The 24,925-nt window shown below is 37.0% G+C and overlaps 1 protein-coding gene across 1 annotated transcript in view; it reads left to right on the top strand.

The window, feature by feature from the left end:
• The first annotated feature begins 761 nt into the window (after positions 1-761).
• The window catches only part of LOC119522743 (teneurin-1-like), a 109,783-nt gene continuing 85,619 nt past the window's right edge, over positions 762-24,925 (top strand). Inside the window, exons 1-2 of the mRNA XM_037821366.1 lie at positions 762-1,041; positions 18,413-18,484. Coding sequence (XP_037677294.1) covers positions 825-1,041; positions 18,413-18,484 — 289 coding nt within the window. The 5' untranslated portion in view covers positions 762-824. The remainder of the gene's footprint in view (positions 1,042-18,412; positions 18,485-24,925) is intronic.

Genomic DNA, 24,925 nt, shown 5'->3' with positions numbered 1-24,925 from the left:
GAGAGGGGTTCTTTCAGTATTTTATCATGAAGTATAAAATTCCTATTTCTAAACCCGATTTAGATCCTGCTGCTTCTATACCAGTCTAGTCAACTAAAATGTTGTTTACTTTCTCTCCATGAAGAACAAAAAATTACCACCACCTAACTCACAAAAATGCTCTGCAGGCCTGAGGCTCAAAAGCCACAATATGAACACAAAGAGCTCATTTTCCCTCAAGGACATTTTATTCTATGAACTCTAGTAGCTGACTCTCTTACCCAGAGCCCATTCCTTCCTCAGAGCCCCTGTCTTAAATATAATAATAAACTAGAGTCAAGAATATGCTTTTTCTGAATGTAGTTCTCTTACCCAGTTTTCATTTCAAATGCAGGATATGCCGGATTAATTTTTATACTCCTGGCCACTTTCAATCTGATAAAATTTTTTAATCTATCTACTGACTTTAATTTAAAAATACAGGCCCACCATAGAGTAACATTGCCCTTTATTTGCATTTGAATACAAATATTTTTGAAGATTCTCTCTTTTACCTTGAGTATTTTCTGATGCTGCAACTTCCAGCTTAGTCCTAAATGTTTGACAATGTAAGCATATAGCACAAAGTATTATTATTTCCTCCAACTAACTTCATGTCATCTAGTTTGTCTTTTGTTCCACTCCTTTAATAGTATTAGCAGGACCAGTATGTTAATCTGCCAGGCACATTTCTTTGTGAAAGGCCACATCTAAGAAGGCTTGTGTTTCCCTTTTCTTCTAGGACTGCTTGTTTTAAGGAGTTCCTCTTCCTTATTTTTCATGAAACTGAGCTTCTTTAATGAAAGATGGAGCAAACGGACTGCAAACCCTACCAACCTCTGTCAAAAGTCAAGCATGAAATGGATCTAGCTTATTCCAGTTCTTCTGATGAGAGTGAAGATGGAAGAAAACCAAGACAGTCATACAACTCCCGAGAAACTCTGCATGAGTATAACCAAGAGCTAAAGATGAATTACAATAGCCAGAGCAGGAAGAGGAAAGAATTAGAGAAATCTACTCAAGGTACATTTTTATTGGATGTTTATAACTAATACTATTTCTCATGAGGGAATGCTTACGTGCATAAACTTATGTTTCAAAAAAATTTTTCTGATATTAACTGATTAGTATTTCTCATTGCTTACATATGCTCAGTGAATCTGTTTTATATGCTACCTCAGCTGAGGTTGTAGGCTACATGTGCTTTTTACAGATTGTGTGTGAATTTGTCTGCAACTATCCTCTTATCAGAGCATTTTAAGTTTGTCTAATCCTACAAATAGCCATTTACAGACTGACAGATAAATAACTTATAGTAAGATAAAAAGTAAACAGCTAAGTGCTTTTCAAGCCACTGCCTATATGGGACTAAAGTCTCAAATATTTGACTGCTAAAAGAGCTTTAGGATAGTTAGCAGAGAGCACCAAAAAAGGGTCAAGAAGGTTGAGGAACAGAATGGAGAAACCCTGCGCATTGTAGTCCTAAGGGAAAGGGATGGTGTGAGATCCAGGGAGACCACTTAGGTGGTCTATATAAGTCTGGGTAATATATACTGAGAGTAGTGGTAATGAGAATTGGAAGAAAATGGATTTCAGAGATGTAGAGGTCAAATTTGCTGGATGGGGCAACTGATTAGATAGAGAAGTATATCTGGATGACTGAAAGAATGGGAGCACATTATCAGATGTCAGTGATGTAATGAAGAGGAGTGGGATTTGGGGTGGTAAGAAGATTGCTCCCATGTTAGATATATTGATTTAGAATTGCCAGTGGGTTATTCATGTGGAATATTCAGCAGGTAACTGAAAATTTAGGACTAGTGTTCAGGAAAAGCATTAGGGCTGAAGACAGATAGTTGGAAATCACCTAAATAGACATGATCATTGAAGCCATCTGAGTAAATGAGATTTTCAGAGCAGTGACCCTCAAATTTGAATGTGCATCAGAATCCCCTGGATGGCTTGTTAAACCCTTGCTGGCTTGTTTCCTTCCTTGCTATCTCCCTTTATCCATATCCTACCATCTTTTAAGGCATAACTTATGTGCATCCTCCCTACCAAACCTTTGCTGCATATCATCACAACCCCATTGCATAGGTGATCCCATCCTGGCAGTTGAGAAATTCTTTTCCTTTAGGAATTTTATGCTCTAAGAAATGTATACTTCCCATTAAAATATTTGTATTTGTCCATACAGAAGATGAACTTACAATTGTGAGTTGTGGGCTGTGGGACTGGGATGTAGAGTGATTAATCTAATGTGTTGCAAGTGTAAATAAGAATGCACTTCTGATGTCAGTTTGTTATAAAAATACAAACAATTTTGTCCTGAGTCAGCATGAAGAGCAAGCCAGCCTCAGACTTTGTGCAGTGTGACTGTGCTGGTTTGGATATATTATGTCCCCCAGAAAAAGTCATATTCTTTAATGCAATCTTGTGGGGGCAGATGTTTTAGTGTTTATTAGGTTGGAGCCTTCTGATTGAGTGTTTCCATGGAGATGTGACCCACCCAAACTGTGAGTGACACCTTTGATTGAATGTTTCCATGGAAATGTGGCTCTGCCCATTCAGGATGGGCCTTGATTAGTTCACTGGAGTCCTATAAAAAGAGCTCACAAACAGGGACATCAGAGCAACTGAGAGTGACATTTTGAAGAGGAGCTGCAGCTAAGAGAGGACAAAATGCCCCAAGAGCAACATTTTGGAGAATGCCATTTTGAAATGCAACCTTGGAGTAAGCAGTTGCCAGCCACATGCCTTCCCAGCTAACAGAGGTTTCCCGGATGCCATTAGCCATCCTCCCAGTGAAGGTACCCAATTGTTTATGCATTACCTTGGACACTTTATGTCCTTAAAACTGTAACTGTGTAACAAAATAAACCCACTTTATGAAAGCCAATCCATTTATGTTGTTTTGCAAAATGACAGCAATAGAAAACAGGAACAGTAACCAAAGGGAATTTTGGGGTGAGGGAAGTTTGTATTCTATGATACTATCCCTAACTTCCTTTCAATAAATGGTTATTACTCAGTTAGCTTTTATTGAACACTTACTATATGCCAGGCACTCAGTCAGGTGCTGGTGATGGAGACAACAACAATAGTTTCTGCTTGCAAAAAACTCATAGTATAGTGGAGAAGCTAGACACGCAACCAAATCATTGCAATTTAGTGTAGTAAGTGCTTTTACAGATAAAGTGTTGTAAAAGTACTCAGGATGGAACAAATAAATACATCAGATAACCATGGTTCATAGAAAGGTGGTAATTGATATAGGTCTTAAAAATTTTTGATAAGACTTTCTCTGAAGAAGGACATTCCAAGAAAGTATATTAGTAGGTGCAAAGGCAAAAAGTTGTGAAAAGGCCTAGATTGGTGAAAATCCCATATGGCTAGAACAAGGTACATTGGAGCCAGATTATGAAAGCCCTTGCATGCCCACTTCAGGAGTTTTTTCCTTACAGCATTGAGGAAAAAATGATTTCATTGCAATTGGAAGTAACTGGAAGCAAGGAGAAAATCTGTGAGGCTACTGAATTAGTTCAGGATAAAATGGTCTAAACTCTGGCTGTATCAGTGGAGCTCAACAAACTCATTCAATAGATAGTGTGGTAACTTGGCAACTGAATGCTTGTCAAGGTTGAGAGATAAAAGAGTCAAGGATGATCTAAAGTTTTAAGTTTGGGAAACTGGGGAGTTGGTGATCCATTTACCTAAAGAAGGAACATAAGAGGAGGAGCAGTTTTGGTAGAAAGAAAATGAATTTCTCTTGGGACATTGTGCCAGTTTGAATGTATTATGTCCCCCAGAAAAAGCCATATTCTTTGATGCAGTCTTGTGGGGCAGATGTTTTGGTGCTGATTAGATTTGTTTGGAATGCGTCCCACCCAGCTGTGGGTGATAACACTGATGAGATAATTTCCATGGAGGCATGGCACCACCCATTCAGGGTGGGCCTTGATCAGTGGAGCCATATAAATGAGCTGACAAACAGAAGGAACTCAGTGCAGCTGTGAGTGACATTTTGAAGAGGAGCTACAGCCAAGAGGGACACTTTGAAGAAAGCATAGGAGCTGCAGATGAGAGACATTTTGAAGATGGCCATTGAAAGCAGACTCTTGCTCTGGAGAAGCTGAAAGAGGACAAATGCCCCAAGGGCAACTAAGAGTGACATTTTTGAGGAACTGCAGCCTAGAGAGGAACGTCCTGGGAGAAAGCCATTTTGAAACCAGAACTTTGGAGCAGACGCCAGCCACGTGCCTTCCCAGCTAACAGAGGTTTTCCAGACACCATTGGCCATCCTCCAGTGAAGGTACCTGATTGCTGATGTGTTACTTTGGACATTTTATGGCCTTAAGACTATAACTTTGTAACCAAAAAAACCCCCTTTATAAAAGCCAGTCCATTTCTGGTGTTTTGCATTCCAGCAGCATTAGCAAACTAGAACAGACATGTTCTGTTTAAGATAATTGTGTGACATCCAGGTGGATTTGTCCATCAGGCAGTTGGAAATGTGGGTCTGAGTTCAGGGCCGACCTGGTGTGTAGGTAAAAGTATATTTGAGCTCATCTGTTTCTTATGATAGAATGAGCCTGGGAATGAATAGCTGAGATTACCCAGCAAGAGTGTATAGAGTGAGACTAGAAAAATGCCAAGGATACAAACCTGAATCTGTCATCCATGAACTTACATAAACACTTTTTGAGCCTATTTGCATTTTTAGCTAGCAACATCCTTCAGTACACTGACTTAAAAAAACTGAAGTATAAAGATCCAGAAGCTGAAAATTTCGAATCTCAGGATCACATCTGCCACTGACTCACTGATCTTTAGAGACATCTAAGAAAGAAAAATATGTTCCACTTTGGGGGAGAAATGAATTATCCCACATTAGGCAAAATTGTGGCTCCAATTATCATTTTTGTGAGGTCTGAACTCCTCTTTGTTTTTTATTGCATTTATTACTATCTATGAGCAAGAGAAAATTTTCTTAATTTTCACAAATATATGTCAATGGTAGCATCTTGGATCAACCTAGCTAGAATTGAGCCTAGCTCATCATTTTAAGTAATAAAAATATCAAAGACTCCTTGAGTTGTAGATCAGAAAGGAATAAATCAAACAATGTTGATTGGGTTTCTGCTTTCAGAGTTACTAGCATTTTGACCTTAAGCAAGTTATTTCAGCTCTCTGAGCCTGTTTTCTCATCTTCACAATTGCTTCATCATTATCATCACCATCATCATCATTCCTGACAGTGTCTCTTCTGCACCGGTACTCTACTAGGCACTTTACATTCTCTCCTTATAAACACCTTATGAGGTATGAAGTATTATCCTCAGTTTACAGATAAGGTATTTGAGGTTTGGAAAAAAATAACTTGCTAGAGTTTCCACAGCTAAAGAATGGCGAGAGTTGGGATTGGAAATCAAGTCTACTGTTCCAAAGCCCCCACTCTTGACTATGTTACACTACCTCTCTTGCCTACATCATAAGACTGTGATAAAGATTAATTGTGATCACAACTGTGAAACTATTTAGAAACTCAATAAATGTTAGTTTCCCTTCATTTCCTTTCCCAACAACCTTGCCAGCCTCTTTATGTTCCAATGACCAAGAGTTTATAAGAGGTTAAAAGCTTTTCCACTTTGATTATCATTAGAAAAGGACAGATGATATGCTATATAATTTACCATGAAATATTTCTGAATCTGTTTGTTTTCACTTTTTAAGGAAGTTGCTGTTTCATCTAATTCAGGGCTAGTTTTGGGGAAACATTCATGAAAGCAAATACTTCATCCCTTCTGAAAGAATCTTCATTTTCCTGTCTTTATTTGTCAAGAAAGTAGCTCCCTGCCCCATCCACAACATAAGTCCATGCACAGAATGCTGGATTCTGAGTGAACCCACACAGAGTGCTGGATCTTAAAACCAGTTTTCTTATTTTCCCAAAGCTTTTGAATCAAGGCATAGACACTAATATAATATAATTCAGAACTCGTTACTAACAGAATGAATTAGCCCTAGCAGGCTTATTTTATTTGATTTCTGTAGTATTGAATAGCAGGGGTAAACTTCCTGGTGGCCTAGCATTTGTTCCCAAGCAGCTTCAATTCCTAGGGAAGCATTGATTAACTAAGAAAGTAGAGTAATACTAATGAAAATGCAAATATATATGATATACAAACCAAGTCTAATAATTTTAGTTATGAGAATTGCCCTATAATTTTTATAATAAAGATTAGTTTTAAATGTAGCTATTTTACTGCAAAGTAAATGCAGTAAATGAAAAGTCACCCATGAATATAAAGGAGGTGTGGTGAGTACTTGTTAAAAATCCCACAAGATCATAGACTCCTAAGAAACTACAGCTGGCAAAAACATTTCATGTCTCCTTTCTTGACCTTATTTTGTGGTCTCTCCTAAAAGATGTTTTTGTTTGTTTGTTTGTTTAGTTGGTTGGTTAGTTGTTTACTCTTCAGGATTACGGCCCAAACCTGTAGCTCACATTATTGCCATCTGATGAAAAAAACATAAAACTTCCAGTTTGCGTTTTCAAAATTTACATGGAAACAAAGCTTATGTATCATCCATCCATCCATCCATTCACTTATGCTTCAAACATTCATTTAGTGTCAACTATGTATCAGGTTCTGTGCTAGATGAATGAAGTTCATTTTGATATAAAGGACCCTAGTGACTATTATTTTCCCCCTCCTTGTCCCAGGTTAATGAGCCACTTAATCCCACAGCAGGAGCTACTTAATTAGCATTGCCACTTGTGGGTTCAAGCAGTAGACAGAAGCCCAAAGTTGCAAAGTCATATTTCTCATTTTTTAGTTCAAGCATTTAGCAGTAGTTTAAACTATTGTTTGCTTGTATCTAGACAGTTTGGGTGACAGTTCCTACAAAAATCTTGGAACTCTTTATGCGGTAAAGATCACAGATGGAAAATGTAATACAATGTAGCAAGGCCTATGAAATAAACATTTCAACAGCATTTGTTCAGATGTAATGAATTTTCTGCTGTAAGTGTGTTATGCTTCTAGTTGTCACAAGTTTCTACCATAAAAACCTATAATGACAGTCCTAAAAGGACTTAGACTCTAAGAGAAAATTAACCAAGTTATTTAGTAAAAACTCCAATTGGCTCATGTCTTTCCACCAGTAATCTTTGTTCATGAAAATTTATTCAATAAACATTTATTTATAAAACATCTAAAACTGGAATGGAATGTCCATGGCAGCTGAACCACTGCTCCCTCTACTAGTTCTATGGTAGACATCCTTAACCAGTAAGAAAGCTCTTTCCTGTTGAGCCCAACTTCAGCCTCACATCCTTATTAAGACAGTATTCCATGAAAGCATTGTAAATTAGAGTTGTCAAGAGAGATGCTGGTCCATGCTTTCTTTACTGTGCCAAGTTGCGTAAACTCTGAAGATACAGAGATGAATAAGAAGCAGTCTTTTCCATCAAAGAGTACATTTGGAAAGGCAGATGTAAACTGACAATTATGATGCAATTGACTGGTGATATAATAGTAGTATACATAAAGTACTATGGGAGTCTAGAGTCTGGAACCACATATTCTGCTTGGGGAATGATAGCAATGATTATAAGAGAAATATCTGGCATTTACTAAACATCAGATACTGAGTAAAGTACTTTAGATTCATTATGTTATTTAAACCTAATACTCTGAGATTGGGATCATGATATCCCCATTTTACTGATAAGGACAGTGAGGAACAGAGATGCTAAATAACTTACCCAACATTACAGAGGTAGTATGTAATAGAGCTGGAATTTGAACCCAGGCAGTCTGACATTAAAGCTCACTGCCATAACTACTATGCATGGGTAGCTCTAAATTCAGATTTTGAGTTTCAGGAAATGTGTTACTCTGTGTGTGTGTATGTGTGTGTGTGTGTGTGTGTGTGTTTATACTTTTAATGCAATCTTATTGAGATATATTCACATACCAGATAATCATCCTAAGTGTACAATCAATGGTTCACAGTATCATCATGTAATTGTGCATTCATCACCATAATCATTTTTTGAACATTTTGATTAATCCAAAAAAATAAAAATAAAAATAAAAATAAAAATGAAAAAGTATACCCAAAACATCCTTTATCCCTTCCGCCCCATTATTTATTTATTTATTGTCTTCATTTTCTTACTGATCTGTCCATACACTGGATAAAGAGAGTGTCAGTTGTAAGGTTTTCACAATTACACAGTCACACCTTAAGAGCTATATAGTTATACAATCATCTTCAAGAATCGAGACTACTGGATTACAGTTCAACAGTTTCAGGTATTTCCTTCTAGCTATTACAATACACTAAAGACTACACAGAGAAATCTAAATAATGCTTAAGAAAAACCTCTAGAATTACCTTCTGAATCTGTCAGCCATTGAAACTCTATTTTGTTTCATTTTTCTTCCTCCATTTGGTCCAAGAAGGCTTTCTCAATCCCATAATGCCATGGCCAGACTCAATCCCAGGATTCATGTCACACAATTCCAGGGAGACTTACACCCCTAGAAGTCTTGCTGCATGTAGCAGGCAGGCCAGTGAGTTTACCTGCAGAGTTGGGTTAGAGAGAGGGGCCACATCTGAGCAACAACAGAGGTTCTCTGGGGATGACAGTTAGGCATAATTATAAGTAGGTTTAGCTTCTCTTTTGCAGGAATATGTTTCATAAGGGCAAGCCCCAAGTTGAAGGGCTTGGTCTATTAAATTGGTAGTCCCACATTCTTGTGAGAATATCAGGAATTCCCCAGGTGGGGAAGTTTAATATTTCCACATTTTTCCCTGATCCATCAAGGGGGTTTTGCAAATACTTTTTTATTCTCTGTCCAAATTACTCTGGGATGAATCGGGGCAACACACTAACCTGTACAAACCAAAAAGATCTCACTCCTTATTCAAGAGGTTCCATGTAATTAAGGTGTTCGAAAACTGGCCATACAAGTTAAAATAGATAGTGTGCTACAGAAGATAGAAATTTGGCACCAAATAAACATCTCTTTCTTTGGTCTTACACAGAAGTTGAAGTTGTAAAGCAGTGTCAATCATCCTTTATCCTTTAGTCTAAATTGCCTTAGTCCTAACATGATCTGCTTCACTCATGTCTTTAATTGAAGTATGATCTCTTTTTCAGCCTTTTTGACAGTTGCATTATGGGGTAATACTGACTTTCATGCTACAGAAATCTAGCTCTGAATTTCAGGTGTCACACAGATCCCTGAATTTCCAGGGAATGACTAGGTTATACACAAAAAGCTCATCATCTCAGAATTTAGAAATAGCCGTTACAACTCATGAACAGATGTGACTGCTATAAGAGCTTACAATCTAGGAACCTTTACAATAAGCCTCCTCCTGATGACCTATGCTCTCAAATTCAATTCTCAGTTTGCACATTATATTTACTCCGTATTAGTGAGATGATATAATATTACTCTTTTCCTTTCTGGCTTATTTCACACAACATACTGTGCTCAAGGTTCATTCATCTGGTTGTATGCCTCACAACTTCATTCCTTATTGCAGCCAATCAGTGTTCCATTATATGCATACACCACAGTTCGCCCTTCCGTTCATCAGTGGTTGTATCCTTAGGCCACCTCCATCCATTGCAGATCATGAATACTGCCACTATAAATACCAGTGTGCAAATGTCCATTCCTGTACCTGTTATCGGTTTGCAGGATCATATGGCAACCCCATACTTGGCCTCCTGTGGAACCACCACACTGCCCTCCAGATGGGCTGCACCATTCTACTTCCCTACCAACAGTGAATAGATACATCACTCTCTCCACATTTTCTCCAGCACTTGTATATTTCTGTTTATTTTTTAATTACTTTTATGCACACATCATACAATCTGCCCTAAGAAAACAATCAATGGTTCCTGGTTTAATCACATAGTTACGCATTCACCACCACTACCGATATGAAGGCATTTCCATTTCTTACACAAAGAAAAAAAGGAAAAATGAGTAAAAAATAAAATATAATAAGAAGGAGAAACAACAACACCAAGAATTACATACCCCTCCCTTATATCCCCCTCTTATTGACATTTAGATTTTGTATATTGCCTTTGTTACATTTCATGGAAGTGTATTACAATGTTACTGTTAACTACAGACTCTGATTTCCATTGATTTATTTTTCCATATACCATTCCATTTTTAACACCTAACAATGTTAACATTCATTTGTTCTCCTTCATGTAAAAAACATTCATAGATTTGTACATTTAATCACCATCATTTTCCAATCTAGATTTTTCTAAGTTATACAGTCCCAGTCCTTATCTTCTATATTTCCTTCTGGTGTCATACATGCCCCTAGTCTTCCTCTTCAATCCCTATTCACACACCACTTTGTTCAGTCTACTCACAATACTATGCTGTCATCTACAATCTACCAATCCAATCTTTTGGATTTTATATATCTTGTCTTAACTTTGTTTTTTACTCTCTCTCTCTCTCTCTTTATCCTTACTGATAGTCTTCATTCTTATACTCGTCTCCAAACCTCTTTCTCTTGTCTTTCCTTTTCTGCCTATAGTGTTCCCTTTAGTACTTCTTGTAGTGCAGGTCTCTTATTCACAAACTCTCTCAGTGTGTTTGTCTGAAAATATTTTAATCTCTCCCTCATTTTTGAAGGACAGTTTTGCTGCATATAGAATTCTTGGTTGGCAGTTCTTCTCTTTCAGTATCTTAAATGTATCCTGCCACTGTCTTCTCACCTCCATGGTTTTTGCTGATAAATCTGCACTTAGTCATATTGAGCTTCCCTTGAATATGATGGATCACATTTCTCTTGCTACTTTCAGAATTCTCTCTTTATCTTTGACATTTGACAATCTGATTAGTAAGTGTCTTGGAGTAGGTCTAGTTGGGTATGTCCTGTTTGGGGCATGCTGCACTTCTTGGACCTGTTATTTTATGTTTTTCATAAGAGATGTGAAATTTTCAGTGATTATTTTCTCCATTATGCTTTCTGCCCTTTTTCCCTTCTCTTCTCCTTTTGAGACACCCATGACATGTATATTCATGCATTTCATGTTGTCATTCAATTTCCTGAGAACCCATTAATATTTTTCCATTCTTTTCCCTATCTGTTCTTTGTGTGTAGGATTTCAGATGTCCTATATTCTAGTTGAAAAATCTTTTCTTCTTCATCTTCAAATCTGCTGTTGTAAGCCTCCATTGTGTTTTTCATTTTTTTCTATTGTGCCTTTCATTCCCATAAATTCTACCAATTGTTTTTTCAGACTTTCGAGTTCTTCCTTAGGTTTGCCCAATGTCTTCTTTATATCCTTTATCATTTTGGCCATATCTTCCCTTGGCTAATTGACTTGGTATTTGAATTGATTTAGCATGTTTGTTTGAATGACTTTAATTAGTTGTTTCCATTCCTGTATTTCATAGAAGTGTTAGTTTGTTCCTTTGACTGGGCCATATCTTCATTTGTCCTAGTGTGACCCATAATTTTTTGTTGGTGTCTAGGCATCTGGTTTCCTTGATTAGTTTATTCTAAAGGTTAATTTCACTCTTTAGCTAGGGTTTTCCTGTTGGTTGGTTTTGTTCTCTATCTGTTCTTTGGCATTCAGTTCAACTTATTCTAGACCTCCAGCATAGCTTCTGTTTAACTGATCAGAATTTTCAGCTCTTCTTATTCTGGTTCTTGCCCTGCCTATACGGAAACATTTTTTGAGGAGGGTCTACCAGATATGATCAACCCCAAACAGATTTTTCCAAACCAGACAGGCCCAGGTTTCAGAAGAAGGGTGTAATCAGTACCAATTTTCCTTGAGGATGAGACCCAGAAGGTTGTCAGACTTTCCTGTGAGGCCTCTAGTCTCTGTGTTTTTCCTATCTTCCCCAGCAGTTGGTGCTTGTTGGCCTGCAGCTCTCCACTGGTGTAAAGAGGTGTGGTGCCTTTAATTCTCAGCAGACCCTGTCCCTGCTGGGGGTGTGGATTAGACCAAGAGCGAGTCAGAAGCCAAGCTTATGCTGTTTCTGTGTTTTTTTTTCACCAGCCCCTGGGGTCTGAATTCTCTGAAGTAGGGCCACCACTTGAGCTAGGCCCCAACCCCCTTTTCTTGGGGGAAGATAAGCCCTTTAGGGAATTATCTCTTTTACTTGATTCCTTACTTTGTCTCTCAGACATATCTTAACTCCATCCTTGCCTGAGTGAGCACTGACAATTGAAAATGACTGAGGCCTCCTCTAATGAGCTACTTAGAATAGTTTAAAAGAGAGAGAAGGAAAAAATATCCCCTTTTCAGAGCCAGTCCCCAACCCTGCAGTTTTGCCAGTCAAGAGCCAGAGTTGGTACCTGGCTCTATGTGTCCCTTTTCTTTGGGCACAGCACTTTTCCAGTATTCTGAGCCTGGCTGACTACAAAAGTGTATTTATTTATTTATTTATTTATTTATTTATTTATTTTCCCATCAGCCGTACCTCCTCTCTGCAAAGAGAGACCTCAAGTTTCCTTTCCTGCTTGCTCCGGGTTTATCTGTGCTCATAACTTGTTTTAAGTAGTTCAATTTGTTAATTAAAACCACAATTGGAGCTTGGTTGAGCCACCTTCCTTTGCTCCCAGCAGAGACTGCTTCTTGTTCCCACGGGGATGTGTTCCAACTCAGTCAGCCATGTCAGTGGGGGAGAGGCACCAGCCTCTGCCTTTTGGAGGGCTTTACTTACAGTTATATGCCATGGTCTCAGCCTTTTCACCCATTACAGACTGGTGTACAATGTGTGTCCAGTCACAGATATCCCGCAAATAGTTGTTCCACACTATTTACTAGTCGTTCCTAGCTGTTTACTAGCTTCTTTATAGGACTAACTAAATTCCACACTTCTTTATGCTGCCTTCTTGCCCTGTTCTCTGTGTGTTTGTATTTGGAGTTATCTGTGAGTTGTTGGTTCCTGAAACTGTGGGAGTAGATAAGATCATCCAGTGAGAGTATCTAGAGTCAGAAATAAAGAGGACTGAGCATGATACCCTGGGAAATACTTGAATTTAAAGTAATGGACAGAAGAAAAGAAATGGTTTTAAGATTTCAGAGGAGAGCCAAAAGAAAATTATATCATGTAAGCCAAGGAAGGATACTTTCTATCAAAAGATGAGATTAATATTGTCAAATGCTGTAGAATCAACAAGTGGAATGAAAATTGACAAAAGGTCATTAAAACAGGCAGATTAGAAGGTCATTTCTGACTTTAAACCAGAGAGTCTTGACCTGGATGGCACATTAAAATTATGCAGGGAGTTTTATAAATTACAGTGCCAAGACTTCCAGGGCTGAGACCCAGACATCAGTTATTTTTAAAATCTCCTCAGGTGATTCCAGAAGATTGGGATCCACTGGCTTAGAGTAAGCAGTTTCAATAATCTTAAAGAAAGATACCGAATTACAACCTTTTAGGAGTGAATGCAATCAAATTTGATTTCTGGAGTAAGGCTTTATTGGAGAATGTTTCACATATCAGGTGGAAGGGAAGGCTTTGCAAGGGGAATGATTAATTCTTCCTCTGAGATAGAAAGTAAAGATGAGGCTGGAGATAGATAGATAAGTTCAGAAAAGGAGTAGCAAGAAGTTGAAGAAGTCATGCCTTCATAGGCTCTGTTTGAATAAGGAAGAGGCAAGATTATCTGCTGAAAGTATGGATTGAGTCAAAGACTTCAGAAGAGTAGCAGAGAAGGAGTTGACTAGGCCAACAGGGAGTTGGACATACATATCTGGAGCTCAAGTGAGGCAGGACTAAATATGGAGATGTGGGAATAATAGCAATTTTTATCACTGTTTGATAACTTATTATGTGTCAGGTACTCTTCTGGGTGTGTTCTCATATAGTATTCATTTAGTCCTTATCACAACTCTGTGATGTAGAGATGGTCATCATGAGTCTTATATAGATAACGGACATGAAACTCAGAAAGTTTGATTAACTTGCCAAAGACACATAGCTTGAGTAAGTAGGAGAGCTGAGATATAAATCCATGACTTTCTGACTAAAGCCTGTATTCTTTCCACTACACTATTAGGTGAAGTTCTAATAGATGATGTTTACACTTTGCTAGGAGCTTATGAGCTTTAAATATACATTCTCATTTGGTAAACTGTTTTGCAAGCAGTATTGAGTGGCAGACTGATGTTGGAAATCCTATACTTTTAGGGATGCCTGTATAGAGTTAGTATATATATATTGTGTTAAAGCTTCTTCTCCTAATGAAAGGGGAGCTCCAGGCATTCTTCCATGTTGTCACCAGTGGTCTTGCTAAAACACATATCAGATGGTACTATTCCTTAAAAAAAACCTCAATGTCTCCCAATGCGTAGAGTAACGGTTCTTCACAGAGAGGGTGCAGGACATTACTATATGCTTATCAAAACTCTGAATCTTCTTTTCAGAAAAAAATGAACATACACACAATATTTGCTGTGTGTTTCATGGGGTTAAGGAAACCTTTGAAGTCCTTCTGCATCCTTGAACCATGGATTAAAATTTTCTGTTAAGGGAATTTCACCTCACTTAGTTAATAAAACTTAGGTTTATCACTATAAGGAGACACTACAAGGGTCTGAGGGTGGGAGGACACCAAGCAGTAAATTCTGCCCTCGAGTTTCACCTTCCTTTGGCATATCACCATGATTTAGTACTGTCATCATCAACTAAGAAGTTTTCCACGCAGTGCAAAATCTAAGATGGCCTTGGTTTTGTTTTTACAATGGAGGCAGTATTTCCTTATATAGACATTTATACACCACACCCCTATGTACAAATAATGTTTGCAAATTATGCTGATGGGTGCAAACACATTTATTGTAGAGGTAAATTTGAAATCCAGTTTTAGAAAAGGGAAAGGACCCAAATAGGTGGGGAAATGAAGGAAGGTTATTTACAGTGGTGTAGTGTAGAAGTTGCATATTCAAGCATCCCTTTGAGGGTCATCCTTTCTGTGAAACTTCCTTTTCCTCTTTATCAGGTAGCTAGGAGCATGGGTAGCCTCAGTTACTTCCTAGATACCGGTTCATTACCAAATGACAGGATTTGCCTGGAAGGACTAAATTTGATTGAAACAATTCTCTATATAGATTCTTAAATGAAATTTATGAACAATATACAATTACAACTAATTACAGACGTATCACACAAATGTGATTTTACCTTTGACCATTATTCTCTTGTCTAAGGACATTCTTTAGCCAGGAATAGCTAGGTCAGTTTCTCAATTTCTTTGCCTTGCTACTTCTGAGGCTTTTTTTTTTGGTCTCAGTCTGAAAATAGCTCTTACCTCTGCATGCTCATTCCATTTCTACTGTCTATCCCTGAGCCCACTTTTCATAAAGCTGTGTTTAACCCTTTAATGCTTCCTCCTAAATGTAGATTAAAAGCTGCACCAGAGTATAGGGGATGATTCAGTTGTTCTCTTCTTAAATAACTTTCTATTCAATGGAATTGTGTATTTTCCTTTGAGGAGCCACATAATTTCAGAAGGAAAAGACAGACTCCCTGGCTAAGTGTCAAATAACTGACTATCCTCTGGGAAACGAAGGGTTACATAGTATGGTTTCCTCCTTTGAATTTCTTCAGTGACAGGACAGGATCAAAGTGTCTATCAGTCCTGTGACATCTGAAAAAGAAAAGCTTTTTTTTTCTTTTTCACTATTTAGAATCCATTTATTATATGGTTAACACAAAGGCACAGAGACAAGGGTAACTCAGATGATTTGAATGACAAACACATTAGATAACTTGGCTGAAGCGGTGACTGTTGAGAAATGAAGGAAAAAGAAGGTTGGTAAAATGCAGACAGAAGCAGTTGCTTAACCTAAAAAGTGAAGCAAAAGTGCATGGATTTGTTTCAATAGATAACAGAGAAACTCTGGAGTGTCCTGAAGGGTTTTAGTTCATGAGGTTGATTGAGACTATATCCTTATTATGTGCTGATACTCTTTTTACAAAGGTTTGAACAAGATTCAGGATAGTCATTTCAAAATGTGGCTTTTTATTCATGTGACCAGTCAAAATCAGTTTTAAATATCTGCAAAGACAGGAGTATGAGTTATGCCAACATGTCCTGTCAGGAAATCATTCTGTCAGAAAATTGTTATTCTGCTTTTTCAGTCATCTGTGATGCAGAACTGGCTCCATATACAAATGGTTCTATTTATTTTCAGCACTTTTCTTCCTCATTATGATTCTGAAAGGGTCTATAGGTGATAGAAGATAAATCTTGAATCTCCTGGAACCTTGGAAATATTTTCATTTGAATGCTTTATAATAAAAGCTGAGGATTCTGCTCCCCTGTCAGTATAAACTTAAGCATATGAAGTGCTATTTGGGTGCCAATCATTTCTGTAACACATGAAGGATTTAATTTTTATTACTCTTGAGTCTTTAAATGAATTACCCTTAGTGTCTTTTATGTCATGGAAGAAAGCAGTTAGAAATGAGCTCAAAGCAAAAAAAAAAAAAAAAAAAAAAAACCTGTTAATAAGGACACACCCCCCAACCCAAACGTTTCATAGAATTTATAGGGTTGAGTTAAAATTAATTTCTCAAGCATCAACTGAGACATTTACTGGACTTCCCCACTGAGGCCCAATTATGTCTCCTTGTTAATGGTACAAGTCCAGAATTTTAAGAACAATTTAAAAATTATCACATTGACACACATCAGGCTGAATGCTAATGTGTATCAAATTATTCACTAAATATGGTCCCAAATCACCTTCACTAATTGGAAAAAATAACCTGTGGTTTTGATAAACAGGATGGTAATAAGAAATGCAGAGTTTTATTTTATGATGTATATATACACATTTATTAATCACCATTTTATCATATATATATATATATATATATATATATATAAAATCACCCTTTATTTAATGAAAAAATAAGGTGGGTCATTTCATAATAGGATTGCCTTTAATGTTTATTTTCTATCAATTCCATTTTCCTAAAGTAAGAACATGCTTCTATAAAATAATTCAGAGGAAAGACAGAGAAATTATATACACCAGCATCTAAAATTCATACATGGATACTTAATACCTCCTGTTTCTCCTATAATTTCCCATTCCCAAAACTCTAAGTTCCAGGTATGCTTGGCAAATGTTAGAGGCTAGCAAGCTATGTGTCTCTCAATGGTTTCCCTCAGAATACTTCTTGCATAGATGACAATGTAGCTGATTTCTGAAGCATCCTAATTGTACCATGCAGCAAGGCCTTCAATCATTGTGTTCCTTCCATTCTGTATTATGATTGGTGGGGCAAGTACAAATGGTCAATGAACCATGGAACATATTTGATCACTGACTTAAAACTGCAATTGGTCTGGCTATGCCATCTTTCCTCCACCCTGCTTTTGAAATTTACTTTAAAGCCTGGGAGAGTATTTGGCACATAATAGGTGCTCAGTAAGCATTTATTGAACAACTGAATTTATTGAATGTATAGCACTTAGCACTCCTTCTGGTAAATGTAATTTGAAAGGGTTTTAAATTTGAATATTGACTGCCTCAATTGCTAGAAATATGGCAATTTTAGTATATGATGCTTTTTTTTCTGAATGGTTTGTAGTCCTTCTTATACCATAAAAAGAAAATTTAGATAAAATGATTACACAATTGAAGTGTAAGTTAAGTAAACATTTGCAGTTAACCAAGAATTAGCCTTAATTTCATTAATGAAAAGCTTTCTAAAATGTAGGAGTCTGCTTTTATTTCATGCCTTAGCTTATAGAGTTGGTTTTGGATGTGGAATTGGTTTAAGACTTAGTGAGTGTGTGCATGTGTGTGTTATGGTGGCCAGTTACTTCCAATTTTATTGTACTAGACCACAGATGTAGAAGCCATTGAAGATTGACCTCAATGTATAATGAGAACCTAAAGTCACAGAAGTGGCTTGATTTTTTAATATCTGTCTCATTCTTATCAATGTCAACTGACAGGGATGAGCAGAAAAGGAAAAATTCCAATTTAACAAGACTCCCAATTGTTTAGGTTTTTGCTCTTGTGGTTGTACTGTACTAATAAGATGAGCTGAAACGTATACATGCAACTCTTATTTTCATATATTGTGGGTTCAAAATTTACATTTCAATATAAAGTTGTTAGGCTTCTGCCTTTATAAGAACACAATGAAGGCTCTCATGTTGGGATTTATATCTTATATGATGTCCAGATTCAGCAGAAATGCCATCAGAAAGTTGTCTGTTCAACAAACTAAACAGACTTCTCCTAAGTCATTCTTCTGATAAAACATGTGAACCTTTGCTAAAATTAAGCTTAAACAAAAAGCAGAAGGTGTACAAGGAAAATAATTAGGTAATTTTTATTACTTAGGTTCTAAACCAAAGTTCAAAGCATTTAATATTGAATCAGGAAGCGGCCGAGGATCTAACTTTGGAAATTCAGGTAGGACCACACTAAATCTGTCCCCCAAAAAATATGTGAAATTTGATTCTATTTCAGTCCTATCACCAAGCTTTGGTGTTAATGTGCTGTGCTGATCTTTCCTAACCTATGTTATCATAGCAATTATAATTTTTCATTTTATATATCCTCAAGTCTCACCAGCATTCAACTCAGCAATTACTGTTTTTCAGAAGAAGCAAACAAATATTTGTTGATCACTGAATTTGAAGCTATCTAGAAACCTCTACTCTCTTCTATTTACTACTAAGCACATTTTACCAAAATTCTTCAGGTAACATTTTAAGACCCTTTCCGCTTGTCAAATCTAAAACTTTAATATTTTTGTTTTGAGGCAATAGTATAATAGAAAGTATACTCAACTAACAGCAATTTGGGTTCAAATTGTTCTTTTACTTATTAGCCTAGCACAATGCCATCACAGAATAAATGTTCAGTAAATATTTGCTGAAAGAATGAATGAATTGTATGAATGAAGCATTTGGTAACCCATCCCCTGCAACACTCACAGTGGATTTTCTCACCTTCCAGACTGTCTCAGACATGACTCTCATATGAGACCACTGTTTGTCCACAATCCTTTCTATCTCAGCCTACTCATTCACTATTCCATACTCCACAAAGCTCAATCTCCATGGAAGCACTAAAACTCCTCTACTTTTATGTTAAAAACAAACCCAAGTGTCCATCAAATGAAGAATAGATAAACAAAATGTGGTATACACATACAATGGAATATTATTCAGCCATAAAAAGGAATAAAGTTCTGATACATGCGATAACATGGATGAACTTTGAAGACATCACGTTGAGTGAAATAAGCCAGACACAAAAGGACAAATATTGTATGATATTGATTTGAAATAATTAGAATAAGCAAACTCATAGAGTTAGAATCTGGAATGTAGGTTACCAGGGGATGGGATGAGGATACAAAATGGGATGTTAAGGCTTAAAATGTACAGGGCTCCTATTTGGAATGAAGGGAATGTTTTGGTAACTGATGGTTGTGATGGTAGCACAACATTGTGAATGTAATCAAAAGCACTGAAATATATATCTGAATGTGGTTAAAAGGTGAAATGGTAGGTTGTATATATGGTAACAGAATAAAATTTAAAAAAATCCATGGAACTGCACTACACAGTGAACCCTAAGTTAAATCATGGACTTTAATTAATGGTACAATTATAAAAATGTGCTTTCTTAAAGTGTAACCGATATTTCACACCAATGCAATGTGTTAATAACATGGTGGTATATAAGAATCTTATTTTATGCATGATTGTTCTGTAAACCCACAACTTTTCTAATTAAAAAAGCTCAATAAAACAAAAAAAGCTGAAACTACTCTTTTGTGGTTTCTGCCATCCAGCTATACTACTTTACCAACCTCACAGGCATGTTTCCTCATTTCTTTAATATTTTTGGACCTGATAAAATTCATCCTCTTGATTCCAAATTTTGCTGGAATCCTGGGTACATTTGCACCAATTTTCACCTTTGCCTGAAGCACTGTTTTAAGCCTGTCTTATCTCTCTCTTCCCTGGCTATGTTCTCCTCATCCTTCCATTTTCAACACAGAACTGCCTCCTTTGGAAAGCCTTCCTTGGTCCTTTGCAACCTGGGCTGGATGTCCCTTCTGTGTGCCCCTACAGCACTCTGTACTTGTTCCTGGCATGGCACCAATCACCCTAAATTGTAATTGATTATTAACTTGTATGTTTTTCCAACTAGACCATAAGTTTCTTGAGGATAGTCACTTCATCTTTTTACACATAGGAAATGCTCAGTTTTTTTTTTTTCTTTTAATGTGAGAATTTTTATAAGGTTTTGTTTCCACTCATGTTAAGTGGGGGTAATGTTTCCTTCATGTGGTACAGAGAATAAACTGAGATTATATACATAAGTCATTCTGAAAGGGGCCAGGACACAAATCTTATTCCCAATTGTCAAATGCTTTCCAGGTACCTTCAACTCACAGATTACCAATTACACAGCCATTTTAAAAGAAGTGATTTCTTGTGCATTCTTAAAATCTAGAAAAATTGTGTCAACGGAAGTAACATGAAAATGAATGAATTAGGATTTTATACATGGGTATAAGGAAACATCCTATGTCTACAACCATCAGTCTCATTTGAATGCCAGTTGTAAGTTCCCATGTCCTTGTTCTATAATTTAACCATATGAGTGTGCAATAGTGGAAGCAAGCCTAATCACATTGGGAATGCACAGGAACAGTTTTTTAAAAAAACTGAACAAATGAATCTGTTTAGTTATTTTGTTGGAAGAATATAAAAGAAACATTCTATTGAGTGTTGTAGTTTGAATAAATGGAAATACTGCTGTTTAGTTTATTATCCAGATGGACTTCTTAACTAAGCATCCACTGGATTATTTTACAATTAAGCCCACTTAGAGTGAGAATGGTAGAGTTTCTAATTAGGGATATTTTCTTCTTCCTCGAAAGGTTATGATAACTAGAATTGGTAGCTCACAGAAGGTCTAAATCAATATTGCCATGGAATTAATCCATATAAGAAGCTTAACTTCATAGGTAACTTCTGAACAAGAGGAAAAAAAAACAAAAAACAAAAATCAGTTTCTGGTGATTTCCCAAGTTTAAAAGAAAGTTGAAAGCTGTTGCAAAAATGCTTCTAGAACAATAAAAACACTAGAGTAAGACCTTGAAAACTCTTCTGTTTAAGCAAATATATTTTCACACTTACCTGTTTCTAAGAATAATAGTTAATATTTTTCAGCAAAGTTGCAGGTACAAGATCAACATGCAAAAAATCAGCAGTGTTCTATACACAAACAATGAGCAATCGGAAGAAAAAATCAAGGCAAAATTCCATTTACAATAGCAACTAAAAGAATCAAATATCTTGGAATAATATAACCAAGATGTAAAGGACTTGTACACAGAAAACTACAAAACATTGCTAAAAGAAATCAAAGAAGTCTTAAATAAATGGAGGAACATTCCATGTTCATGAATTAGAAGATTAATATTGTTAAGCTGTCAATCCTACCCAAAGTGATTTACAGATTCAATGCAATCCCAATCAAACTTCCAACAACTTTCTTTGCAGAAATGGAGAAGCCAATCATCATATTTATATGGAAGGGCAAGAGTCCCCAAATAACCAAAGTCATCTTGAAAAAGAGGAATGATATTGGAGGACTCATACTTCCCAATCTTAAAACATTACAAAGTCACAGTAATCAAACCATCATGGTGCTGGCAGAAGGAAAGACAAATAGACCATTGGAATTAAATTGAGATCTCAGAAATGAACATTCACATTAATGGCCAACTGGTTTTTTAATGCAATTTTATTCAGATATTGCACAATCATTCAAAGTATGTAATCAATTTTTCCCAGTATCATCATATAGTTGTGCATTCATTACCACAATCTTTGAATATTTTCATTACTCCAAAAAATAATACAGACTAAAAAAAAGTTTCCAAAACCTCCCCTTTCCCTCCTTCCCCCCTTTTTCATTTACTTTTCTAATACAGTTTCATTGAGACATATTAACCTACCCTAAGTCATCCACAGTGTACAATTGATTATACACAGTACCATCATACATTTGTGTGTTCATAACCAGAATCAGTTTTTGAACCTTTTCCTTACTCCAAGATAAAAATAAAAGCAAAAAAGAACACCTAGAACTTTCCATCCCCTCCATCCCACCCTATTCTTCATCTAAGTTTTGTCCCCATTTTTCCACTCATCTGTCCATACACTGGATAAAGGGAGTGCAAGCCACATGGTTTTCACAATCACACAGTCACACTGTGCAAGCTACAATGTTATATAATCATCTTCAAGAATCAGGGTCACTGGGTTGTGGTTTGACAGCTTCGGGTACTTCCCTCTAGCCATTCCAACACATTAAAAACTAAAAGGTGATATCTATGTAGTGCATAAGAATACCCTCCAGAGTGACCTCTTGACTCCATTTGAAATCTTTCAGCCACTGGAACCTTATTTTGTTTCATCTCTCTTCCTCATTTTGGTCAAGAAGATCCTCTCAATCCCACAGTACTTGGTCTAGACTCATCTCCAGGAGTCATTTCCTGCATTGCCAGGGGGATTTACACTCCTGGCTGTCATGTCCTATGTAGGGGGGGAGGGTTCTGAGTTCACCTGACAAATGGGCTTACAGAGAGAAGGGGCCACATCTGAGCAACACAGAGGCTCTCTGGGATGGGGGATTCCTAGGCACAATTATAAGTAGGCTTAGCTTCTCCCTTGCAGCAACTAGCCTCACAAGGGAGAGCCCTCAGATTGAGGGCTCAGCCCACTAAATTGGCAGTCCCCAATGTTTGCAGTAAAATCCAGAATAACCCAGGAGGAAAAGTCCATCATTTCTGCATTTCTCCCCAGTTCCTCAGAGGGCCCTGCAAATACACTTTTACTCTCTGCCCGTATCACTCTGGGATATATTGGGATTTCACCCAAGCCTGTACAAACTCAAGTCCCACTTCCCTTTTACAGCTCCATGCTGTTCAAACAAACTGATCTTACAGGTGTTCAAACTGCTCATACAGGTTAAATTATCTGCTGTGCTACAGAAAATATACATCCTGCACCAAATAAATACCTCCTCCTTTGGGCTCACACAAAAGTTGTGGTTTTAAAACCCATTCAGTATTGTCCTTTACCCTTGGGCCTGATTTGCCTTAGTTCTAACCGTATCTGCTTAGTTCATGTGTCTAATTGAAGTCTGAACACTTTTTAAGCTCTCTCAACAGTTGCCTTATGAGGTAATATTGACATTCATAGCTGCCAAGATCTAGCTTCAAGTCTTGGATGTCACACAGATACCCAAAGTTCCAAAGATCAACTGGGTTATACTCAAAGATCTCAGCATCTCAGGATTTAGAGATAACCATTACAACTCAGGAATAAATGTGACTGCTATAAGAGTTTACAATCTAGAGACCATTACAATAAGCATTCCCCTGATAAGCTGTGCCCTAAGACTCAGTTCTCAGAGTTTACACATTGTTGTTAGTCCATATTAGTGAGGCATTATAGTGTTTGTCCTTTCGTTTCCGACGTGCTTCACTCAAAATGCTGTACTCAAGATCCATCCACCTAGTTGCGTGTTTCACAGCTTCATTCCTTCTTGTTTCTGCACAATGTCCTATTGTATGCATATGCCCCAGTTCACCATTCTGTTCATCAGTCTATGTACCCCCAGACGACCTCCGTCCATTGCAAATCATGAATACTGACACCATAAACACCAGTGTGCAAATGTCTATTCAAGTCCCTGCTCTCAGATCTTCCAAGCACATACCACATAGTGGGGTTGCAGGACCTTGTGACACCCACATACTTAGCTTCATGTGGAACCACCAGCCTATCCTCCAGATAGTCTACACCATTCTATTTCCCCACCAACAGTGGATACATACATCTCTCTCTCCAAGTTCTCCCCAGCACTTGTGTCCCTCTGTTTACTTTTTCCCTGCAATTTTATAAGGATATATTCAAATACCATACAATCATCTATAGTGTACGATGAATTGTTTAGAGTATCATTATATAGTTGTGCATTCATCACCACATTTAGCACTTACATATATTCATTACTCAGAGAAAGAACTGAAACAAAAAAATAATAAAAAGGATGAAATGAAAAGTAAAATTAAGATAAAATACAGTCACAAAGAAAGAGGAAGAGGTAAAGAAAGTAAAAAGAGAAAAGAAGGAGAAAAAGAAAGAAAAAAATGGCAACTAAAAAGCCACAAAAGTAAAGGTTAAAATAAAATAAAATACTATTAAAAAGTCATACAATAACACTAATGCCAAGAGCCCATACCCTTCCCTTATGCCCCCTCCTATAGACATTTAGCTTTGGTGTATTGCCTTTGCTACAATTAAAGAAAATGTATTGCAATGTTACTCTTAACTATAAACTCAAGTCCACATTGATTCTGTTTTTCCCCCAATACCACCCCATTTTTAACACCTTGCAAAGTTGACTCTCACTTGTTCTCCCTCATGCAAAACATATTTGTACATTTTATCAAAATCTTTGACCACTCTAGGATTCACAAAGCCACACAGTCCCAGTCTTTGTCTTCTATCTTTCCTTCTGGTGTCCTCCATGCCCCTAACTTTTCTCTTTCAACCATACTCAGTCATCTTTGTTCAGTGTACTTACATTATTGTGCTACAATCTCCCAACATTGTGCTGCAAACCTCTCTCTCCTGTCTTTTCCTATCTGTATTTGGTGCTCCCTTTAGTATTTCCTGTAGAGCAGGTATCTTGTTCACAAACTCTCTCATTGTCTGTTTGTCTGAGAATATTTTAAACTCTCCCTCATATTTAAGGGACAGTTTTTCCAGATATAAAATTCTTGGTTGGTGGTTTTTCTCTTTCAGTATCTCA

The sequence above is a fragment of the Choloepus didactylus genome, chromosome X, assembly GCF_015220235.1.
Source record: "Choloepus didactylus isolate mChoDid1 chromosome X, mChoDid1.pri, whole genome shotgun sequence".
Lineage (NCBI taxonomy): Eukaryota > Metazoa > Chordata > Mammalia > Pilosa > Megalonychidae > Choloepus > Choloepus didactylus.
Note: the sequence above shows the minus strand (reverse complement) of the source record. Positions and strands in the feature narration are given on the sequence as shown.